This window comes from Neolamprologus brichardi, chromosome 4, assembly GCF_056152115.1.
Source record: "Neolamprologus brichardi isolate AB-2024 chromosome 4, ASM5615211v1, whole genome shotgun sequence".
Taxonomy (NCBI): Eukaryota; Metazoa; Chordata; class Actinopteri; order Cichliformes; family Cichlidae; genus Neolamprologus; species Neolamprologus brichardi.
In genome coordinates, this window is record NC_142107.1 from 21,398,979 (window position 1) to 21,415,313 (window position 16,335).

The 16,335-nt window shown below is 41.5% G+C and overlaps 2 protein-coding genes across 5 annotated transcripts; one reads left to right on the forward strand and one right to left on the reverse strand.

Moving 5' to 3' along the window:
- Positions 1–1,523: 1,523 nt before the first annotated feature.
- Positions 1,524–8,079, reverse strand: kcna7 (potassium voltage-gated channel, shaker-related subfamily, member 7). Its single transcript, XM_006803055.3, has 2 exons — positions 7,355–8,079; positions 1,524–3,516 (listed from the first exon to the last, which is right to left on the reverse strand). The coding sequence occupies exons 1-2, from the start codon at positions 8,024–8,026 to the stop codon at positions 2,590–2,592; spliced, it is 1,599 nt and encodes a 532-aa protein (XP_006803118.1). The 5' UTR covers positions 8,027–8,079; the 3' UTR covers positions 1,524–2,589.
- A 2,823-nt stretch (positions 8,080–10,902) lies between these two features.
- hsd17b14 (hydroxysteroid (17-beta) dehydrogenase 14) lies at positions 10,903–16,065 on the forward strand. 4 transcript variants are annotated; one of them, XM_087840041.1, is made up of 9 exons: positions 10,903–11,127; positions 11,229–11,271; positions 11,362–11,491; positions 11,643–11,730; positions 11,827–11,918; positions 12,340–12,444; positions 12,525–12,592; positions 14,229–14,325; positions 15,919–16,065. In XM_087840041.1, the coding sequence occupies exons 1-9, from the start codon at positions 11,046–11,048 to the stop codon at positions 16,063–16,065; spliced, it is 852 nt and encodes a 283-aa protein (XP_087696167.1). In that variant the 5' UTR covers positions 10,903–11,045. The 4 variants fall into 4 exon arrangements, with proteins under 4 accessions (XP_087696167.1, XP_087696168.1, XP_087696169.1 ...); XM_087840042.1 differs by having other exon boundaries at positions 11,643–11,709; XM_087840043.1 differs by having other exon boundaries at positions 11,229–11,267; positions 11,394–11,491.
- Positions 16,066–16,335: the final 270 nt, after the last annotated feature.

A 16,335-nucleotide genomic window follows, 5' to 3' on the forward strand; every position in this document is an offset into this window, starting at 1 on the left:
TTTATAACAATATTCAGACTGAAAGCAGGGTGCTACTGAACATGAACTGACCAGGATCAGGATCGGTACTGTAAACAAGCAACAGGACAGGAATAGAAATGTTTTAACAAACTAAAATAATAAAGTACATCAGCTCATTTGCTGGTAATACCAGCAGACTAGTGGCTCAGAAAGCTAGAATTAGCTAATAATCTCTAATGATTTAGGCTACGACACCTCTGACATCAGCAATACTGCACAGTTTTCATTCTCTCCTGACTCCAAGTTGGCAAAATATAACATTAGAAGAATGGCAATGTCAGAAAATAATACTAACATACATTATCATTACTACTATTACTATAATATTATACTAATATATATAGTAAAGGGAAAGGTCTATACTAGACCTCAGACCCGCCCCTTTCCTGATGAGTGCCCCAAGTGCCCTTTTCTTGAGGCATTTTTAATTAATTAATTTTTTTGTAATTTGTGTGTGCATGTGGAGTCCTGCCTTTGCTCCTCAACAGTATCATTTAACTATTAGTCATAATTTAGCTAAATAAAAGGACCTGGCTTGCATCAGTCACATGACCACCATTTACCAATGCTCACCCTTGACAGCAGAGTGCGCTGGTTACGAGCCGGAAACAAACTCAGAAAGAGCACGTGCATTTTTTGCCACCTGGGCGGTGTGGAGCTGTAGGGGAAACACTAACTAATTAAGAGACACAAGCTGATGCAAAGGAAACCAGTAAATAGGGTGTACAGCCTTTACACTGTAGTCTGTACGACACAGGAGTAGTAGGTCATTATGTACACGTTGGTAAGTTGTGTTGTGGCAACTGATGAATTGACACAAATGAGCGTGCTGTGTGTGCAACAATCATTACCTGTCCTTTTATTAGCTTTACAAGTAGTCTGGTCATTAGCTGCCAGCTAACTGGGTAAGGGTGTGATGGGTCTGTAGCTCTGTCCACCGTTTTAGTGAACATATTTACCTTTAATTAAGTTACAGGGCTTTCCCTGCATTTCTGGAGGGCTTACATTTCACTAAAACTGATCTAACATGCATATCCACATAATTATGGATTTATATTTATATATGTCTTTTTTATTCTCATTACTTTATTATTATAGACTAGGAATAAATAATAAGAGAAGGATTCTGAATCAGCACCATGATGAAAACTTGTGGCCATAGTACTGTAAATACAGAATTCTGGAGAAGGTATAAAATGTCACTGCACGTGTCTGTCCCTCAACAGATGGATTAAAAAGGACACAGGTAACAATGACACATGTACCAGGTGTTGCATTGCAGAGGTATTCAAGTACAACAACTATAATAAACACAATTGCAATGTTTTGGTTCTATAACATTTTTCTATCATTACTTTGTCATGGACTCGGTGCAAGACTTGTTAAGTGTGGACAATTAAATAATAGATTAATGCAATAGCAAATTATGCCTAGTTCTCAGATGGACAGCAAGTAGAGAGTGATAGATGAAATGAGATGGAAGGAGGAAGAGAGGCGAAGAGTGAGTCAGAGTGAGTTTATTTCCCACAGTTTTTTTTATTCTTGCCTTATGATTTCAAGCACTGTCACCAATCTTTGCATTTTAATATTATCTCATAGCACTTGTTTAATCAGCTACCATCTCTCCTATGGACTTTTTAACACCTACAGTCTCAAAGCAATAGAGCCCTGCCTTCCAGCACTATCAGCAGCAGGAGGACAGCAACATTGTAACCCATCAGGTCATAGACTAAAATAGTCATTGTTTTTTTATATGGTGCATCCTTTCAGTTCATCCTCTGTACAGAATACTTTATTCTGATTGGCTGATTGCTTAATATGTAACGTGTATATAGACAAAAGTACTGGGCCACCCCTGTTTGCCCATGAAAACCCATTCCACAAAACTCCCAGCGCACAGGTTTTGTGTTTCTGATTCGGTGAACTCTTTAAAGCAACTCTTCCTTTCACAAATGCTTGTAAAAAACAAACTGCATGGCTAGTTGCTTGATTTTATACACCTGTGTCAATGGGATTGAATTCAGACAGCTGTCGAATACTGTTTCCATATAATTTAAGACAAGATATTGTAATATTATACACATGACAGCGTACATACTGACTGGAAAGCTGTACAAATAAAAGCAGAATTTAGTGTTAAAGTTTTTTTTCTGGAAATTATCTGGTTAAAGGAAATTCTAGGTGCATTCATTACAGTCATTCTTCCTGTGACCAAAACATGTAAGTAACTGTCATCTGTGTTTGGTTAAAGAACCAGAGGGGGTGGTTGTAATTTCAATCATTTTGCAGCTGGTGGAATATTTTTCATGTGAGATGCACAGAAAATGCTTTGAGGCATCTGGAAACATTTAACTTTTTTCTGTTTATTTACTGAGGAAAACGGATGCTTCGTGAGTAGCTGCGTGTCGAGTATAATCATGCAAAAGCTTCACATATAAAACTATGTTCACATGTCACTGCACTTCTTGGTTTTCATGTCTCCCTCTGTGTGTCCTTTCAGCAGTATCTTTTTATATCTTGGCTCTGTTTTCTTGATGTGTTGCCATGAGTTTAGCACTCTGCAGTCTGTCAGACGCAAGATTCCTTAAAGAGGAACCCCATGCCTCTCTGATCTCCATCTACCCGTCCTGCACAAAGGCCTGTCAAAAGAGGCCCATTGATCGGAGGGCAAATAGCCCTGTTCTGCCCATACAGTGGTGCGTAATCCCTCATATATTCAGGCCACTCATCCATTCCATCCTCGTCCTCCTCGTCTTCATCATCATCTCCTTCCTTTTCCCAGAGCGATGTGGGGACATGCTGGTACACCCTGGTGTCCTCGCACTCCATTCCTCTGTGGTAAAAGTAGCTGAAGTTGGACACAATGACAGGCACGGGCAAAGAGATGGTGAGCACGCCAGCAATGGCGCACATGGAGCCCACCAGCTTTCCCCCAACTGTCCCTGGGCACATATCGCCGTACCCGACTGTAGTCATGGTCACGACTGCCCACCAGAAAGCCTCGGGGATGCTTTTGAAGTTTGTTCCAGAACTGTCCACCTCAGCGAAGTAGACGGCGCTAGAAAAGAGTATGACGCCGATGAAGAGGAAGAAGATGAGCAGCGCAAGCTCTCTCAGGCTGGCCTTCAGCGTCTGGCCCAGGATCTGGAGGCCCTTGGAGTGACGAGAGAGCTTGAAGATCCTGAAGACTCTCACTAACCTGATGACTCTGATGAGAGCCAGAGACACGGAGGGCTGCGTATCTTTGTCCTTTGCTAGCTCCGTGCCCACCGTGACAAAATAAGGCAGGATGGCGAAGAAGTCTATGATGTTCATGATGTCTTTAAAGAAGTGCATCTTGTTGGGAGCGCTAATGAAGCGCATGATGAGTTCAAATGAGAACCAGCAGATGCAGATTGTCTCTACTATGAAGAATGGGTCCTGGAAGGCAGTGAATCCAGGTGAGACCAAGATGGTCTTGTTTGATATGTTGGGGTGAGGAGCGATGGAGTATTGCTGCAAGATAAATAAGGAAGTAGAAGAGATTAAACTCAAACATTAGATTAAAAGAAAAATCAAAGCATATAACCTGCACTGCCCATAAGATTCAACTTATTTTCACACGCTCGTTGGTTTGGAAGACGAAATAGGAGAATAGAGAGAGAGGAAAGGTAGGGCAGTAGTAAACAGCTCCATGGAGATGATGTTTGCATGAATGTAAACAGAGCGAAATCAAGAAGGACAGAGTAAACATAAGGAGGAAAGTGAGAAGTAGTGATTATTATCAAAGTTTGTCCTCAGCACATTTGAAGTATGACATCTGTCACCAGGATCTTGTGAGATCTCTGATACGGTGCTAAATCCTCTCTCCTCTCCATCTTCGCTCTCTTAGTTTTAATGTTTTTTTTTTTCTCTCACAGACTTTTATAAACCAGTTTCTCTATATTTAAACATAAAACATCAAGTTCATGTGACTCAGGATTGTATTACAGCCTCCTGACACTTTATTTAACCCAGCTGCTTTTTTTTTCTGGGAACAAGGTGCACGTTTGGAATAACTGGACAGTAGTGTCTTTTAACAACTTATTTAAAGTTACTCTAAGCATTTGATGGCTTTGCAGTACATACTGTGCTCAACTCTATTTCCTGTTTCCTGTTAATTAGATACACCTGGCTGAAAACGTCTGGTATAACAAGCCTGCAGTAAATCCTGCTTCCGTCAAGGTCACAATGTTCAGGCTTGGTTTTGATTCAGCTCTACTTTGTGGTGGGTTTGAACTGTATTCTGATAGATGTTTGGTTATCCACTAAAATAACCATTCAGCTCAACCAGCATCTCCCTAATTCCACATCAACCCAAACCAAACACTGTAACCTTCGCGAAGGGAGGATTTATTGCAGTCTGCTCGTCTTAAATTACATTATCTTTAGCTAGGTTGACCTAATAAATTGGAAACAGCATGTGTTTCTTGTGTCCTCGTGTTTGCTGCTTTATATATACTTTGAACTGCCTGTGACATTTGCAAAGCAAATTCTAAACAGACACTGCTCAGATTAAGGTGAAATATACTAATGGCAGGTTGAATGATGTTAGTGTCCATCACTTTGTTCCAGGCTCAAATGTCACATAAAACCAACAACATGCATGGATCGAGATATTTTTGTTTGTAAGATTTTCCATCTGGTGAGTGACTGATAACGTGGAGATGGCTGTGCATGTATTTTTATGTCGGCTTGCATTGTATCCAAGAGTATTGCAGGCTCTGATCACTTTAGTATGGAAGACAAATCTGCTGGTCAGTTAACCCTTTAAGACCTACCATAGAACCAAGTCCGCCAGAGCTTATATTATATTTTTACATGCTGTAGAGCCATTTTTGGGAGCATTTCAAGTTGCTATACATCAATACAACCATTATAGCCCAAATTTTAATAATATGTATGCATTAAGTGCATAGTAATTACATAAATTGTAAAAAAGGGCAATAAACTACAAAAAAAAATTGAAAATTGTTTTTTTAACATATATTTCTAGTTAGAGAAATTTAAGAGGCTTATCCCTCAAAACTGTAAATACAAAAAAGTTGCACAAAATAGTTTCCCACCACAGGAAATTAATTTTGAGTGTCTTCATAGTTTTATTTTTGAAATACACCAATTTTTATATCCTACAGGAAAAACGAAAATAAATATTATAGTGCAAATTTGCAAAAAAACAGCATATGCATCAAAATAAACTATTTCCAGCAGTGCAATATGAGTCCTAAGCATCCCAGAAACGACACAGAAAGTCATAAAGTCAAAGATAACTTTTAAAAACACCAGTATAGGCCCATGAGGCCCTGATGGTAAAAAACTTCATTTCCGCAAAAATGACGTCACTTCCTGTTTCGGGCAGGTAATGGCGGACATGCGAAAGTTCGCGCTGACGTCTATTCCAACGTAGGAAGTGTTATGAACAGCTGATCGGATCGGCAAAGCGTGTTTCTGGAATATTATGTTTTTGTTGCTGCAAGTGCTTTTTATGCAGTTTTTGCAAAGCTATATGTGGAAGGAAACCGTGACTTAGGACAAGCTGATGGCATAAGATGTAAGTACAACTCCTCTGGTTTCATATGCAAAAAAAATTATTGCGCTAGCTCACGTGGTTGCAGAGCTACCGGGATTTAAAAGTAGTTACGCAAAACAGAGCGTGCTGCTCTGACCGGTTTTAAAGGGTTAAGTAGCAGAGCAGGTTGTTAATCAGTTTCAGCTGCTTTGGTGGTAATGGGATGAACAACAGGTGCACTAGAGGGGAAACAATGAGAGAACCCCCAAAACAAGAATGGTTTGGGAGCTGTGGTGGAGGCTACTGACAGCTTTTCCACCTCTAATCTTTTCTCGTTTCTTTTCACTAGTTTTGCATTTGGCTGTCTCCCAGAACAGTCTCAAGATCATGGAGGAGATTCCAGGAGACATGCAGTTACTTTTGGAGAGCTGGACAGGGCAAAAGAAGGTTCATAACCCATCAGTGGGACCAGTGTCTGCTCCTTTGTGCAAGGAGGAACAGGAGGAAAGCTGCCAGAGCTCTACAAAGTAATCTCCAACAGGCCACTGGTATAAATGTCTCTGACCAAACAATCAGTAACAGACTTTGTGAAGATGGCCTGAGGGCCTGACATCTACTTCTCAACCAGTGGAGCCTGATTAGCATTTGCCATAGAATACCAGACATAACAGACCCACCACTGGAGTCTGGACATAATCTGGGTCTGCAAACAGAATGGCTGAAAATATAAGAAACAAAATGTTACAATGGACCAGTCGAAGTCCAGATGTCAACATAATTAAAAATCTTGTGGCGAGACCTTCAAAGAGCTGTGCATAAATGAATTCTTACGACACACAATGAAGTGAAGCAACTCTGTAAAGAAAAGGGGCCCAAATTCTTCAGAACTTTCACGGATATTCATTTATTTTTCTATTTGTTAATTGTTTTGGCAGTTTTTGTCCTCCATACATCAACATATCTATGTCTGTTTACTGGAGTAACGAGGGAGCGGTGGTGGTGTTTTGGAAGCATGCGCATCTGCTACCTGAACCTCCACAATCCATCTCGTCTCCAGGCTGCCGGAGCACATGCGAGACAAATTTAATTTTGCCGTAGTCATCAGAAAAACCGATCTGTCTCCATCTTTTCCATGCCGTTTTCAGTGAGTAGCCTATGAGTCACTGTGTTTATTAATACGGGCTTTGGTTTATGTGTTGATGGGCTCTTTGGGGTGGCCTTCCTCTATATATAGCACCTTTAGATCTCCGAGGAGTAACCTGAGACAAGCTCATCTCCTTTCCTGCTTTTCATGCTGGCTTCTCTTCGTCTAAGTCCTTCCACTCTCTAGTGCTTCTTCCTACTTTTAAAGCATCCACAAATTAATCAACTATTAAGTAAAACTCTCAAGCCGCTTTATCTGCTCTTTTATCCCTCATATTTTTCCACTGGTGGTTTAACTGCTTTCCTCATCTCGCACTTCTTTCCTCTCGGTCTAACTGGATCAGATTAAGTGGCAACTCCAAAAAAATTTCAGCAGAAAGTCTCCTTTACTTTCTCTCTTTCCTCAGCCTTTGCTTTCCTCTCCATTTCTCACTCAGTGTTGCTTCAGGAGATAACAACATTTTCAGCTTGTGCTGCAAAGTGACATCTGTCCGCACTTCTTGTGCTTATTTGTTCACCTCATCACTTTCCTGCAGTGCTACGCTGTGTTCTCTAAGCACCCTGTCATCAGCCTACTCCCTCACTCATGCTGTTATTGCAACTGACATAACTTTCCTTGTGCAGCCCTGTGAATACCGGTTTTGTAGATATGAGCATCCTCACCTCCCTACGCTCCTTTTCATTTCTGAACTCGGGCAGGGTCTCGAGGCAGAAGATGAGAATGGAGACCACAATGACCATGACACTGATGATGGCGATGATCCGGGCTCCGCTGGAAGATTCCGGATACTCAAACAGCATCCAGATTTGCTGCTGCCACTTTTTTTCAGGTAGAGGTCTTTCCTCCTCTTTGGCGAAGCCTTCATCCTCTTTGAAGTGGTCGATGATCTCCTCTCCGAGCTCGTAGAACCGCAGCTCCTCCAAGAACATGTCCAGGGGGATGTTGGCGGGCCTCCGCAGCCTCCCACCTGACTGGTAGAAGTAGAGGATGGCGTCAAAGCATATGCGGTTTCTGTCCAAGAAGACTTCATTCCGAAGAGGGTCGAAGTAGCGAATTCGACGCTGGGGGTCACCCAACAGGGAGTCTGGGAACTGAGCGAGGGTGCGCAGCTGGGTCTCATAACGCATCCCTGATACGTTGATGGCCAGACGCTCCGTCAGAGCCCACTGACACCGCCGGCGGTTCTCCCTTCTCGGCTCCTTGCTGCTCTCTTTCTCCAACTTGTTCTGCTTGTTTTTGGCCTGCTTATCTTCATCACTGACCTCCTCAGCTTTTTGTTTATCTTTCGTCTCGCCTCCACCTCTATCTGTACCTCCCCCCTTATGATTGTCCATGTCTCTGCCTGGAATAGTTCCTTTTTAAAAATATATATATATATTTTAATTTTTGCTGCTTCTTTGTTCTGCAAGAAGAAAAATGTAAGTTACCCTGACAAGTTCACTTCCAACAACCTTTACAGTTAGTTACAACATCTTAATAACTGTAAAAAATAAGTAAAAGAGTAAAAATTTATGAGTTGATTCTTTTACCAAATGTCTTCATTTTTACATATTTTTCTACTGTTAGACTTTAATGTAACACCAGAAAATGTTACACCTGTACACCCTTCCCTGAACTGACTTCTAGGTTAAATCAAAATGGATTTTAAGATGATTTCATCCGTCCATAATCCATAGACCGTCAGAGAAACTGCTGTCAGCTCCACTTTTCTTAAAACATGCTATACAGTGCGTTTGTTTAGATTGATTTCATACTGCATGCACAAATTCCAAGACATGCTGTTAGTGTAAACTCACCTTAGTTGAACTCCTCCTTTCACCTGCCCTACTGGCAGCTAATGCTTCGGGCTAATGCTTCAAACCGCAGGCGAGTGACCATGACTCTCCTGCTGTTCCTTCACCTCCATGTGCCTTCTGGGCTGACCCATCATCACACCATCCAGGCAACCCCTCCTGATTCTCCCTTGAGTCACATTTAGGAGGTGAGGGGAGGAGATAGAGGGAGCTTCTTCAGGGGCTGCTGTGGTGTTAATCTGCCACCCTGGGTAAAGTTAAAATTGTTAAGCTTGTTTTTAGCTCACTCACTGTCTGCACTTGCACCCTTGTCTCTCGCTCTCAGCATGGGAAATGCTGTTAGGCAGAAATTCAATCTTGGACTTGCTCCTTTTCCAAGAGCACGCTGCCTATTCGCCCACTTTTTCTGACTCCAACAAGCCTCCTCACTCAACCTCTTACGACCCTCAGTCTGTCTTAAACATGCTGTGCATTCTTACATACACTTGTAACCTGATCTGTACCTGAACTAAGAAGTTTAAAAAGGAGAATGAAAAATAAAATAAGGGAGCAGTGTTTGCACTGATGAACATGATTTACACTCTAGAATCATACCACAAACATTTGGTTGGTATTTATTTTTTCCCTCTTTTGCTGTTACAGCTTAGCTATAAATTAAAACTCGCAGGTTACTGTGGTTTGTGCAGAATTATCCACCAATTGGATCAGAGCAGAGATAAATCTGTCATGAAATGTGCCCACACCATTACTCACTTTATGTTAAATATAAAACTTGTTTCTGTGGTTATTTTAGACACATCTTAAATTATACACCAAAACATCTCCGCTGTGTGCGGGAAGACTTTTCTGAAATGTACTGTTGCCTTCAAATACTTCAAGTAATTTACAGCTTTTAAGTGTTTATTTTCACAGAGGGTTTGTAAAGTTTGCTCTTTGCATTCCAAATCTCCGAATCAAATTTTGATACTTTGAATAAGAGTCGCTGGTGCAGAGGATTGTAGGTCTGAATGTGTGGGAAAACCTGCTGGCTTGTTTACTGCAAGCTGCAGCTGAAGGCGCTTAGAGATCCTGGTATTTTTGGCTCACTTTATTAAACTGTGTGAGATGTGCTGAATCCTTTACTGGCATAGTGAGGGGTGTGGTAGCATGCAAGCTATGCTCTGTATAAAAAAAACATAGATGTAGCTTCCAGGTCTGAAAAGTGAAGCAAATGTGAAGCAGTGTGTCTTAAACTGTATTCTTTGTAATGGCCAGCAGGGGGCTGACGCCACAGGTTGCAGAAAGAAGCCCAATTTTAAAAAAAATTGTGAGTTGGTGAGTTTATGGCCTCAAATGTTAGTTTAAAAGTTAATAAAGCACTATATTCCTTAAAATTATTATTATTATTATTATTATTATTATTATTAATAATAATAATAATAAAAATCAGGAAGTTTAATGATTTCCAAATGGGGTTTTTTAAAACACAAAATGTTTTGCCATGTAAAATGAGGAAATTAGATTAAAGTTCATTTCAGCTTCTACCTTATCCACATGTTTTAAGTCACGTGTCCTTCCTGAGCCAACTTCAAAGGTTTAGTGCACAGGTGTCGGACTCCAGGCCTCGAGGGCCGGTGTCCTGCAGGTTTTAGATGTTCTCCAGAGGCCTGGTAATGAACTGATCACTTGATTCAGGTGTGTTGGCTCAGGGTGAGATCTAAAACCTGCAGGACACCGGCCCTCGAGGCCTGGAGTTTGACACCCCTGGTTTAGTGTCTCTGATTTTTACCTCCAGTCGACCCAGCACCCTTTCACATGAATACGTTGACCAGTGAGGCGTGAAATACCGAAGAAATTAAATAATTACGTTTAATATTAAGTATACAAAAATAAATACTTTTAACAAAAGGCCAGGTCTCCTTGATCTTTAAGTTGAAGCAGCATTGAGATATTTAATGGCATCTGAGCATTGCAGAGTAAATCAGCTTCCGGCAATGATTCAAAATGTTATAAAGATGGGAGATCTGCTTTATAACCGTTAGAATAATAGCATCAGCACGTTTAGTGGAAAGCAGGTTCATTATACTGTTAGGTAAAGACACTATAGTATTGGAGAGAGATCCCCAACAATCAGACGATCCCATTCCTGCAAGTGCTTGATAACAGGGAGCAGGAAGAGCTTCCTTTCACTGAACGAAAGTAATCATGTCCAGACTGATGATTTCTAAGGAAGCTGACATCAGCTTAGGGCGGCTAAGTTAGTGGCACCCAAGCACAGATGTCCAGACACAGTTGAAGTAAAAAGGAAATTATTATAAAAGTTCAAGAACCCTCTCTAGAGCTAGTTTTTATTGTGAATGTATAGATTTCCTACTATCCCTGTCCACCTGAATGCAGCAAAGCAAACCGCATGATTTTGTGGCACTTTGAACTTTGCAAACAAACATGCTGACAGCGGCTGATCGTTTCTGCTGGCGGCGACGACACAGTGGAGTCCTGCTGTAAGAACTAACCGTTATTAGTCCGCTGTTTGACAGCAGCGCCGCTTTGCGTCACATTTATCATCGTAACCGCAGACAAAATGTCCCTGCGCTACTACAACAAAGTGGCTGTTGTCACAGGAGGATCCAAAGGGATTGGCAGAGGGATTGTCAGAGTGTTTGGTATGAAAATGTCTTGATTTATGCTGGCAGTTTGCGCGTGCAGCGAGGAGTGGCGCACTGAACATTTTTGCGTCTTTTTGTTTTTTGTTGTTCTTTTATAGTGGAAAACGGAGCCAAAGTGGCGTTTTGTGGAAGAGAAAGTTAGTAAGGCTGTTTTTATTCTGCTACTTTGTAAAACAGTTACACGATTTCACTTTTGGCAGCATATATGAAAAGAAAAATAATAGGGTGCAGTGTTTTGCGGCATGATCAGACGTGTCTCGTAGGTGCAGCAGGTGAAGCTTTAGAGGCGGAGCTTAACAAGACCGGACCAGGCTCGTGCAAGTTTGTCAGAAGTGACATCTCCAAGGAAGAAGACATAAAGGTGAAGTGCAGCTTTGTGGGTGTGTGGTCTGAAATGGAAAGAGTCACATGATCGCATGATGATCACGTGATGACCTCACTGAACTCAGAGAGCGACTCCTGCATTCACTGCGGATCCATTTGTTATTTGTTGGTTCCTCTTGTCTCTGCAGAGGCTGATCGCAGTCACAGTGGAGCAGTTTGGTCACATCGACTGCCTGGTCAACAACGCAGGCTGGCGTGAGTCACACATGCTTTTGTGTGTGTGTTGTTTTTTGTTTTTTACTTCCAAGGAGGCATGACAACAAGGCTGTGTTGCTTACTTTCTGTTTTTGTGTTTGAAATCTTCCTCTTCAGACCCTCCTCATAAACCCACTGACGACACCACAGCAGAGGAGTTCAGAGACTTGTTGAATCTGAACCTCGTCAGCTACTTTTTGGCGTCTAAAGTACGTTTTCACAGCTTTGGGTGCAAATAATTTCTGTCTTCTGTGGTAACAAAGACAGTCCTCAAGGATTAAAGTGACACATTTAAACACTGATGAATGAATGAAATAAAAAATAACTTTATTTTAAAACGACAGGCGGGAAAACAATATAGGAAAAAATGTTTTCAGTGGTCTTAAAAGTACACAAGAATACCCCTAACATGGAATCTACCCTTTCGTTGTGTCTACAGACCACCTGTGATATCACTTTTGAGTTTCCAGGATTTTTGCATTGACTGATTGATTTTAGCCAAAGCCAGTCTGACTAACTAATAACACATAAACCTTTCACACTTTTCATTTCTGTTTGAGCTCTTGGAGTAATCGAAACATTACGTATAGAGGATCTTTGCACAACCTGAAAGTCTCGCTCTCTCTGCAGTATGTGTTACCTTACCTACGAGAGCGCCAAGGAAACATCATCAATATCTCCAGTCTTGTGGGAACTATTGGTCAGAAAGATGCTGCACCGTATGTTGCCACAAAGGTGAGCTTCTTTCCTCGTTTCCTAAATTTCAGCCCCCTGCCCAAAAGAATAGTACTGTAATGTGATGTTTTCTCCACAAGGGGGCGATCATTTCCATGACAAAGGCAATGGCAGTGGATGAGAGTCGCTACAATGTGAGAGTCAACTGGTGAGGCAAACTGGCATCTGAAAAAAATCACCAAAAAAAAAGGTTTCTAGGGAGAACATATATTTTCAATCTCCAGATTAAATTAATTGGATTTCAATTTAATCACAAGGATAAGATATAAAAATGTGTTATGCTATTAATGAATCGCAGGGGGCAGCTTGTGACTAATATATTAAAATACAGCCACTTCACAAGCGCATGGCACAACACAGAAGAGCCACCTCCACAGGACAAGACTCAGCTGTCCATCTGCATCTTAAGGATAAAGGACACTCTTTCGAGGATGCCAATGTTCACATTTTGGACAGAGAGGACAGATGGTTTGAAAGAGGAGTGAAAGAAGCATCTATGTCCACTGTGAGCGACCATCTTTGAACAGAGGCGGTGGTTTACGACACCAACTCTCTGCCATCTATAATCCAGTTTTGAGATCCCTTCCCAGACGCCTTAACGCCCACTCACATCCTGGGCCATCTGACCTCAGGAATTCGCATGATAAGGTGGGGCCAGGTTTCACAATGAGCTCACCCGAAACTCTGGCTGATTGTGACCCACACCCAGTTCCACACCTTGGCTCAGGCGATTAGAGGATCATCAGGGGGTCCTTTTGTCCCTCTGTGGGGGGAAACTCCCACCAGGTTTATATCTGGGACTCTCCACCATTTGACCTTAGAACTGAAGAAGCTTCTCGGATGAAGGTGAAACGTCTTCAAGTAACTTAAAGAAGTCCAGACGCTTTTCTTTGTAAGCTCCTTTGACTACGATGACCTGGATGACTGAGAACCTTCACAGACATATTAAAATACAGTTACTTCTGTGTGCTTTATATAGAGCTAACTAGTCTCATCCAATGGTTCCCAAACTAAGGGTTGGCCTCTTTAAATGGTGCCAGTATCAGTCTGAGGGGTCGTGAGATGGTTGATAGGAGCAGAAGTCAGAAAAACGTAATCTGTATTTCTTATTTGGACTTCTCTTCAGTCACTGCTGTCTGTGATAACTGCCACAAACCATAAAGCCCAACTTTCTTATATCAGCCCCCCCCCCCCCCTTTTTTTTTTTAACTTAATTTCGTAGCCATTGTAGGCTTTTCTACAGTAGACAGTTCAAAATTACACATTCTGTTCTCATAACTATAATTACGCAGTGAAATAAAAAATGTGATTCTGATAAATAAAAAGAAGAATTCCGGTGTGATATAGAAACTGTAGAGATTCTACAAGTATTTAAGATAAGATAAGAGATAAGATAAGATAAGATAAGACTTTATTGATCCCACAACGGGGAAACTTTTCCGTCACCTCAGCTCAGGTACAGATATCAGAAGGAAATACAATAAGTACAATCAATGAAAAAAGTAAGATAATACACTATATACAATGGTAGCATACACAGTATGTGATTATGGATATGGTTGGAAATATGGAAGACATAAACTATATAGCTTGATATAGCTATTGTACCACTACTATTCCTGTTTATAGACATGTACACACTAAATATACATATGTATAGATATACATACATATATACCTGCACATGTCCATACACATGGAAGGTCCATAATGCATGAATTTCATTTCCTTTAATCTAATAATGCCTTTCTTTTTCTAATCGGAGTGTCTGGCTTTTGTTGCAGCATTTCACCAGGTAACGTGATGACACCTCTGTGGGAGCAACTAGCAGCACAGACACCAGACGCAGCTGCCACCATTAAAATGGGGGAAAATGCTCAGGTACGTTCAGGAAGGTGTTCAGAAGCCGTGCAGATTATGGGGGCTGGTTAGTAGTGAAGAGTTGAGTTATGCAAAGTCATTAATGAAAAGTTATTAAAATGTAATAAAAATGATCCGTGCCATCATCAAATCACAAAGAATCTCCACATTGGATCAGGGCAGCGAACGCCTCTGGTGCTGTTGGTCAGCAGGCTGCTGGTGGAAACTGTGCTACTGTTGCCTGAAAACAATGGAAGAGGAGAGGAGGAAGGTGTGTTAGCAGGCAGCGTGAGTGAGGGAAAGGCAGGAGTGTGGAGGTCAGAGATAGGGGCTTAATGTGAGGAGCTAGCTGATATGAAGGAGAGAAGGAAGGCGGATATTTTTCAGAGCAAGTTTCTGACAGAGATGAGAGTCTGCAAGGTGGTGTCATGGGAGATTGTAGCTAGGCAGCATGAGATAGAGACGAGGATCAAATGGTGGAAGTTGAAGAAGGAAAAATGTAAAGAATTCAGAGAGGAATGTCGACAGCTCTGGCTGGTAGGGAGGAGTTACCAGATGACGGGGAAAGCTGAAGTGATGAGGGAATGCAAACAAGGACACTTGGGAGAGGAATAGTATTGGAAAGTATTCAAAGAGTTTGGCAAAGAAAAAGCGGGATAGTCAAGAAGATGAAGACAGCTGATAGGAGTACTTGGAGGCTAGGTGTACAGCAAACACAGGTGGCAAAGGAGGAAAAGGCTTTTAGTGAGTTGTATGTGAGGCAGGACACTAAGGAAGGAGACTTTTATCGGTTCGCTAGGCAGAAAGATTGAGTTTGAAAGCCGAAAGTGCAACAGGACAGAGAGTGGAAGTTGCTAAGATTTTTCACCGGGAATTACCAGGATGGACATTATTAGAAATGAATACATCAGAGGGACAACTCAAAGTCTGAGAGGCAAGGCTGAGATGGTTTGGACATGCCCATAAGAGGAATACTGGATATACTGGAAAAAGCAAAACTAAACTGCCACACACTGGAATCTCTCTGTCAGGAAGTCTTCAGTCTTGGCTCGCAGCTGAACGAGTTTGTGTAACAGGCTGCATTTTTTTCCATTAGAGGTTTCCTTTGTTTCAGGCAAGAAAAGCTGTTTGAAGCTGACGCAATACAAGAGGAAAAACTAGACAGACACCTCCTTTTAGTTCCGCATTTATAGAAAAAGAGTGAAAGATAAATTTGTTTCAGTTCTTTAAGTGTTGTTGTTGTTTACATGTTTTGTTAAATTAGGATCTGTCATTTTCACACTTTTATTACACCTGTTATCTAAATAATGGAGGATAGGAGACCCTCTGTTAAGCCTCTGTCGCATTAGGAAGTTTGTAGTTTTCCCTGTTCATAAGTTGAGAAAGCTGAAATTATGAAATCTCCAGTTTTTTGGGGGGAGGGAGGCGTTGCATGGGAAGTCGTACAGGAGTTTTTTGAAAAGCTTCTCCTTCTTGGCAAATACTTGTGAGCTAGGCACCAACAGCTGGAACAGCTGCAGGCCTGTAGAAGCACAAAAACAAAAGGAATTTACCCAGTGCACCCACAAATATGCAGTCTAGGAATGAGAAGTGACACACTTTCTTCTCCAACAGCTCATGGGTCGAATGGGGACTGAGGCTGAGTGTGGACTGGCTGCTTTATATCTCGCTGCCGAGGCCACTTTCTGCACCGGGATTGACCTGCTGCTCAGTGGAGGAGCTGAACTGAACTACGGCTTCAAGAGTCAGATCCAGTCCTAACAATCCTGACTGTCCTTGTGGCGGAGATATGTGCAAATGTGCTGGTTACATGACTAAAATGAATACTAAATAATTTTGGATATAAGGAAAGCAATTATATTAATTGATTTCAACTAGTTTGGTGCTTGAAGTTGAACATTTAAAGCTTAAAATTTTGGCATCCTAACCTTGTAACTGGACCTGAACCACTCCCCTATGATTAGCCAATCAGCACTAGCCTCTCTGACCTATAATAACCTGCTTTCGCTTACCCCAATCAGAGGTTTGTTT

Bases quoted from the DNA above. Each gene is read 5' to 3' on its own strand.
- kcna7 (XM_006803055.3), bottom strand. From the start codon at position 8,026: ATGGACAATCATAAGGGGGGAGGTACAGATAGAGGTGGAGGCGAGACG. The intron at 3,517-7,354 runs GTGAGGATGCTC...TTTATCTTGCAG, and splicing joins ATGAAAAGGAGCGTAGGGAG to CAATACTCCATCGCTCCTCA.
- hsd17b14 (XM_087840041.1), top strand. From the start codon at position 11,046: ATGTCCCTGCGCTACTACAACAAAGTGGCTGTTGTCACAGGAGGATCC. The intron at 11,492-11,642 runs GTGAAGTGCAGC...TTGTCTCTGCAG, and splicing joins CCAAGGAAGAAGACATAAAG to AGGCTGATCGCAGTCACAGT. The intron at 11,919-12,339 runs GTACGTTTTCAC...CTCTCTCTGCAG, and splicing joins GCTACTTTTTGGCGTCTAAA to TATGTGTTACCTTACCTACG.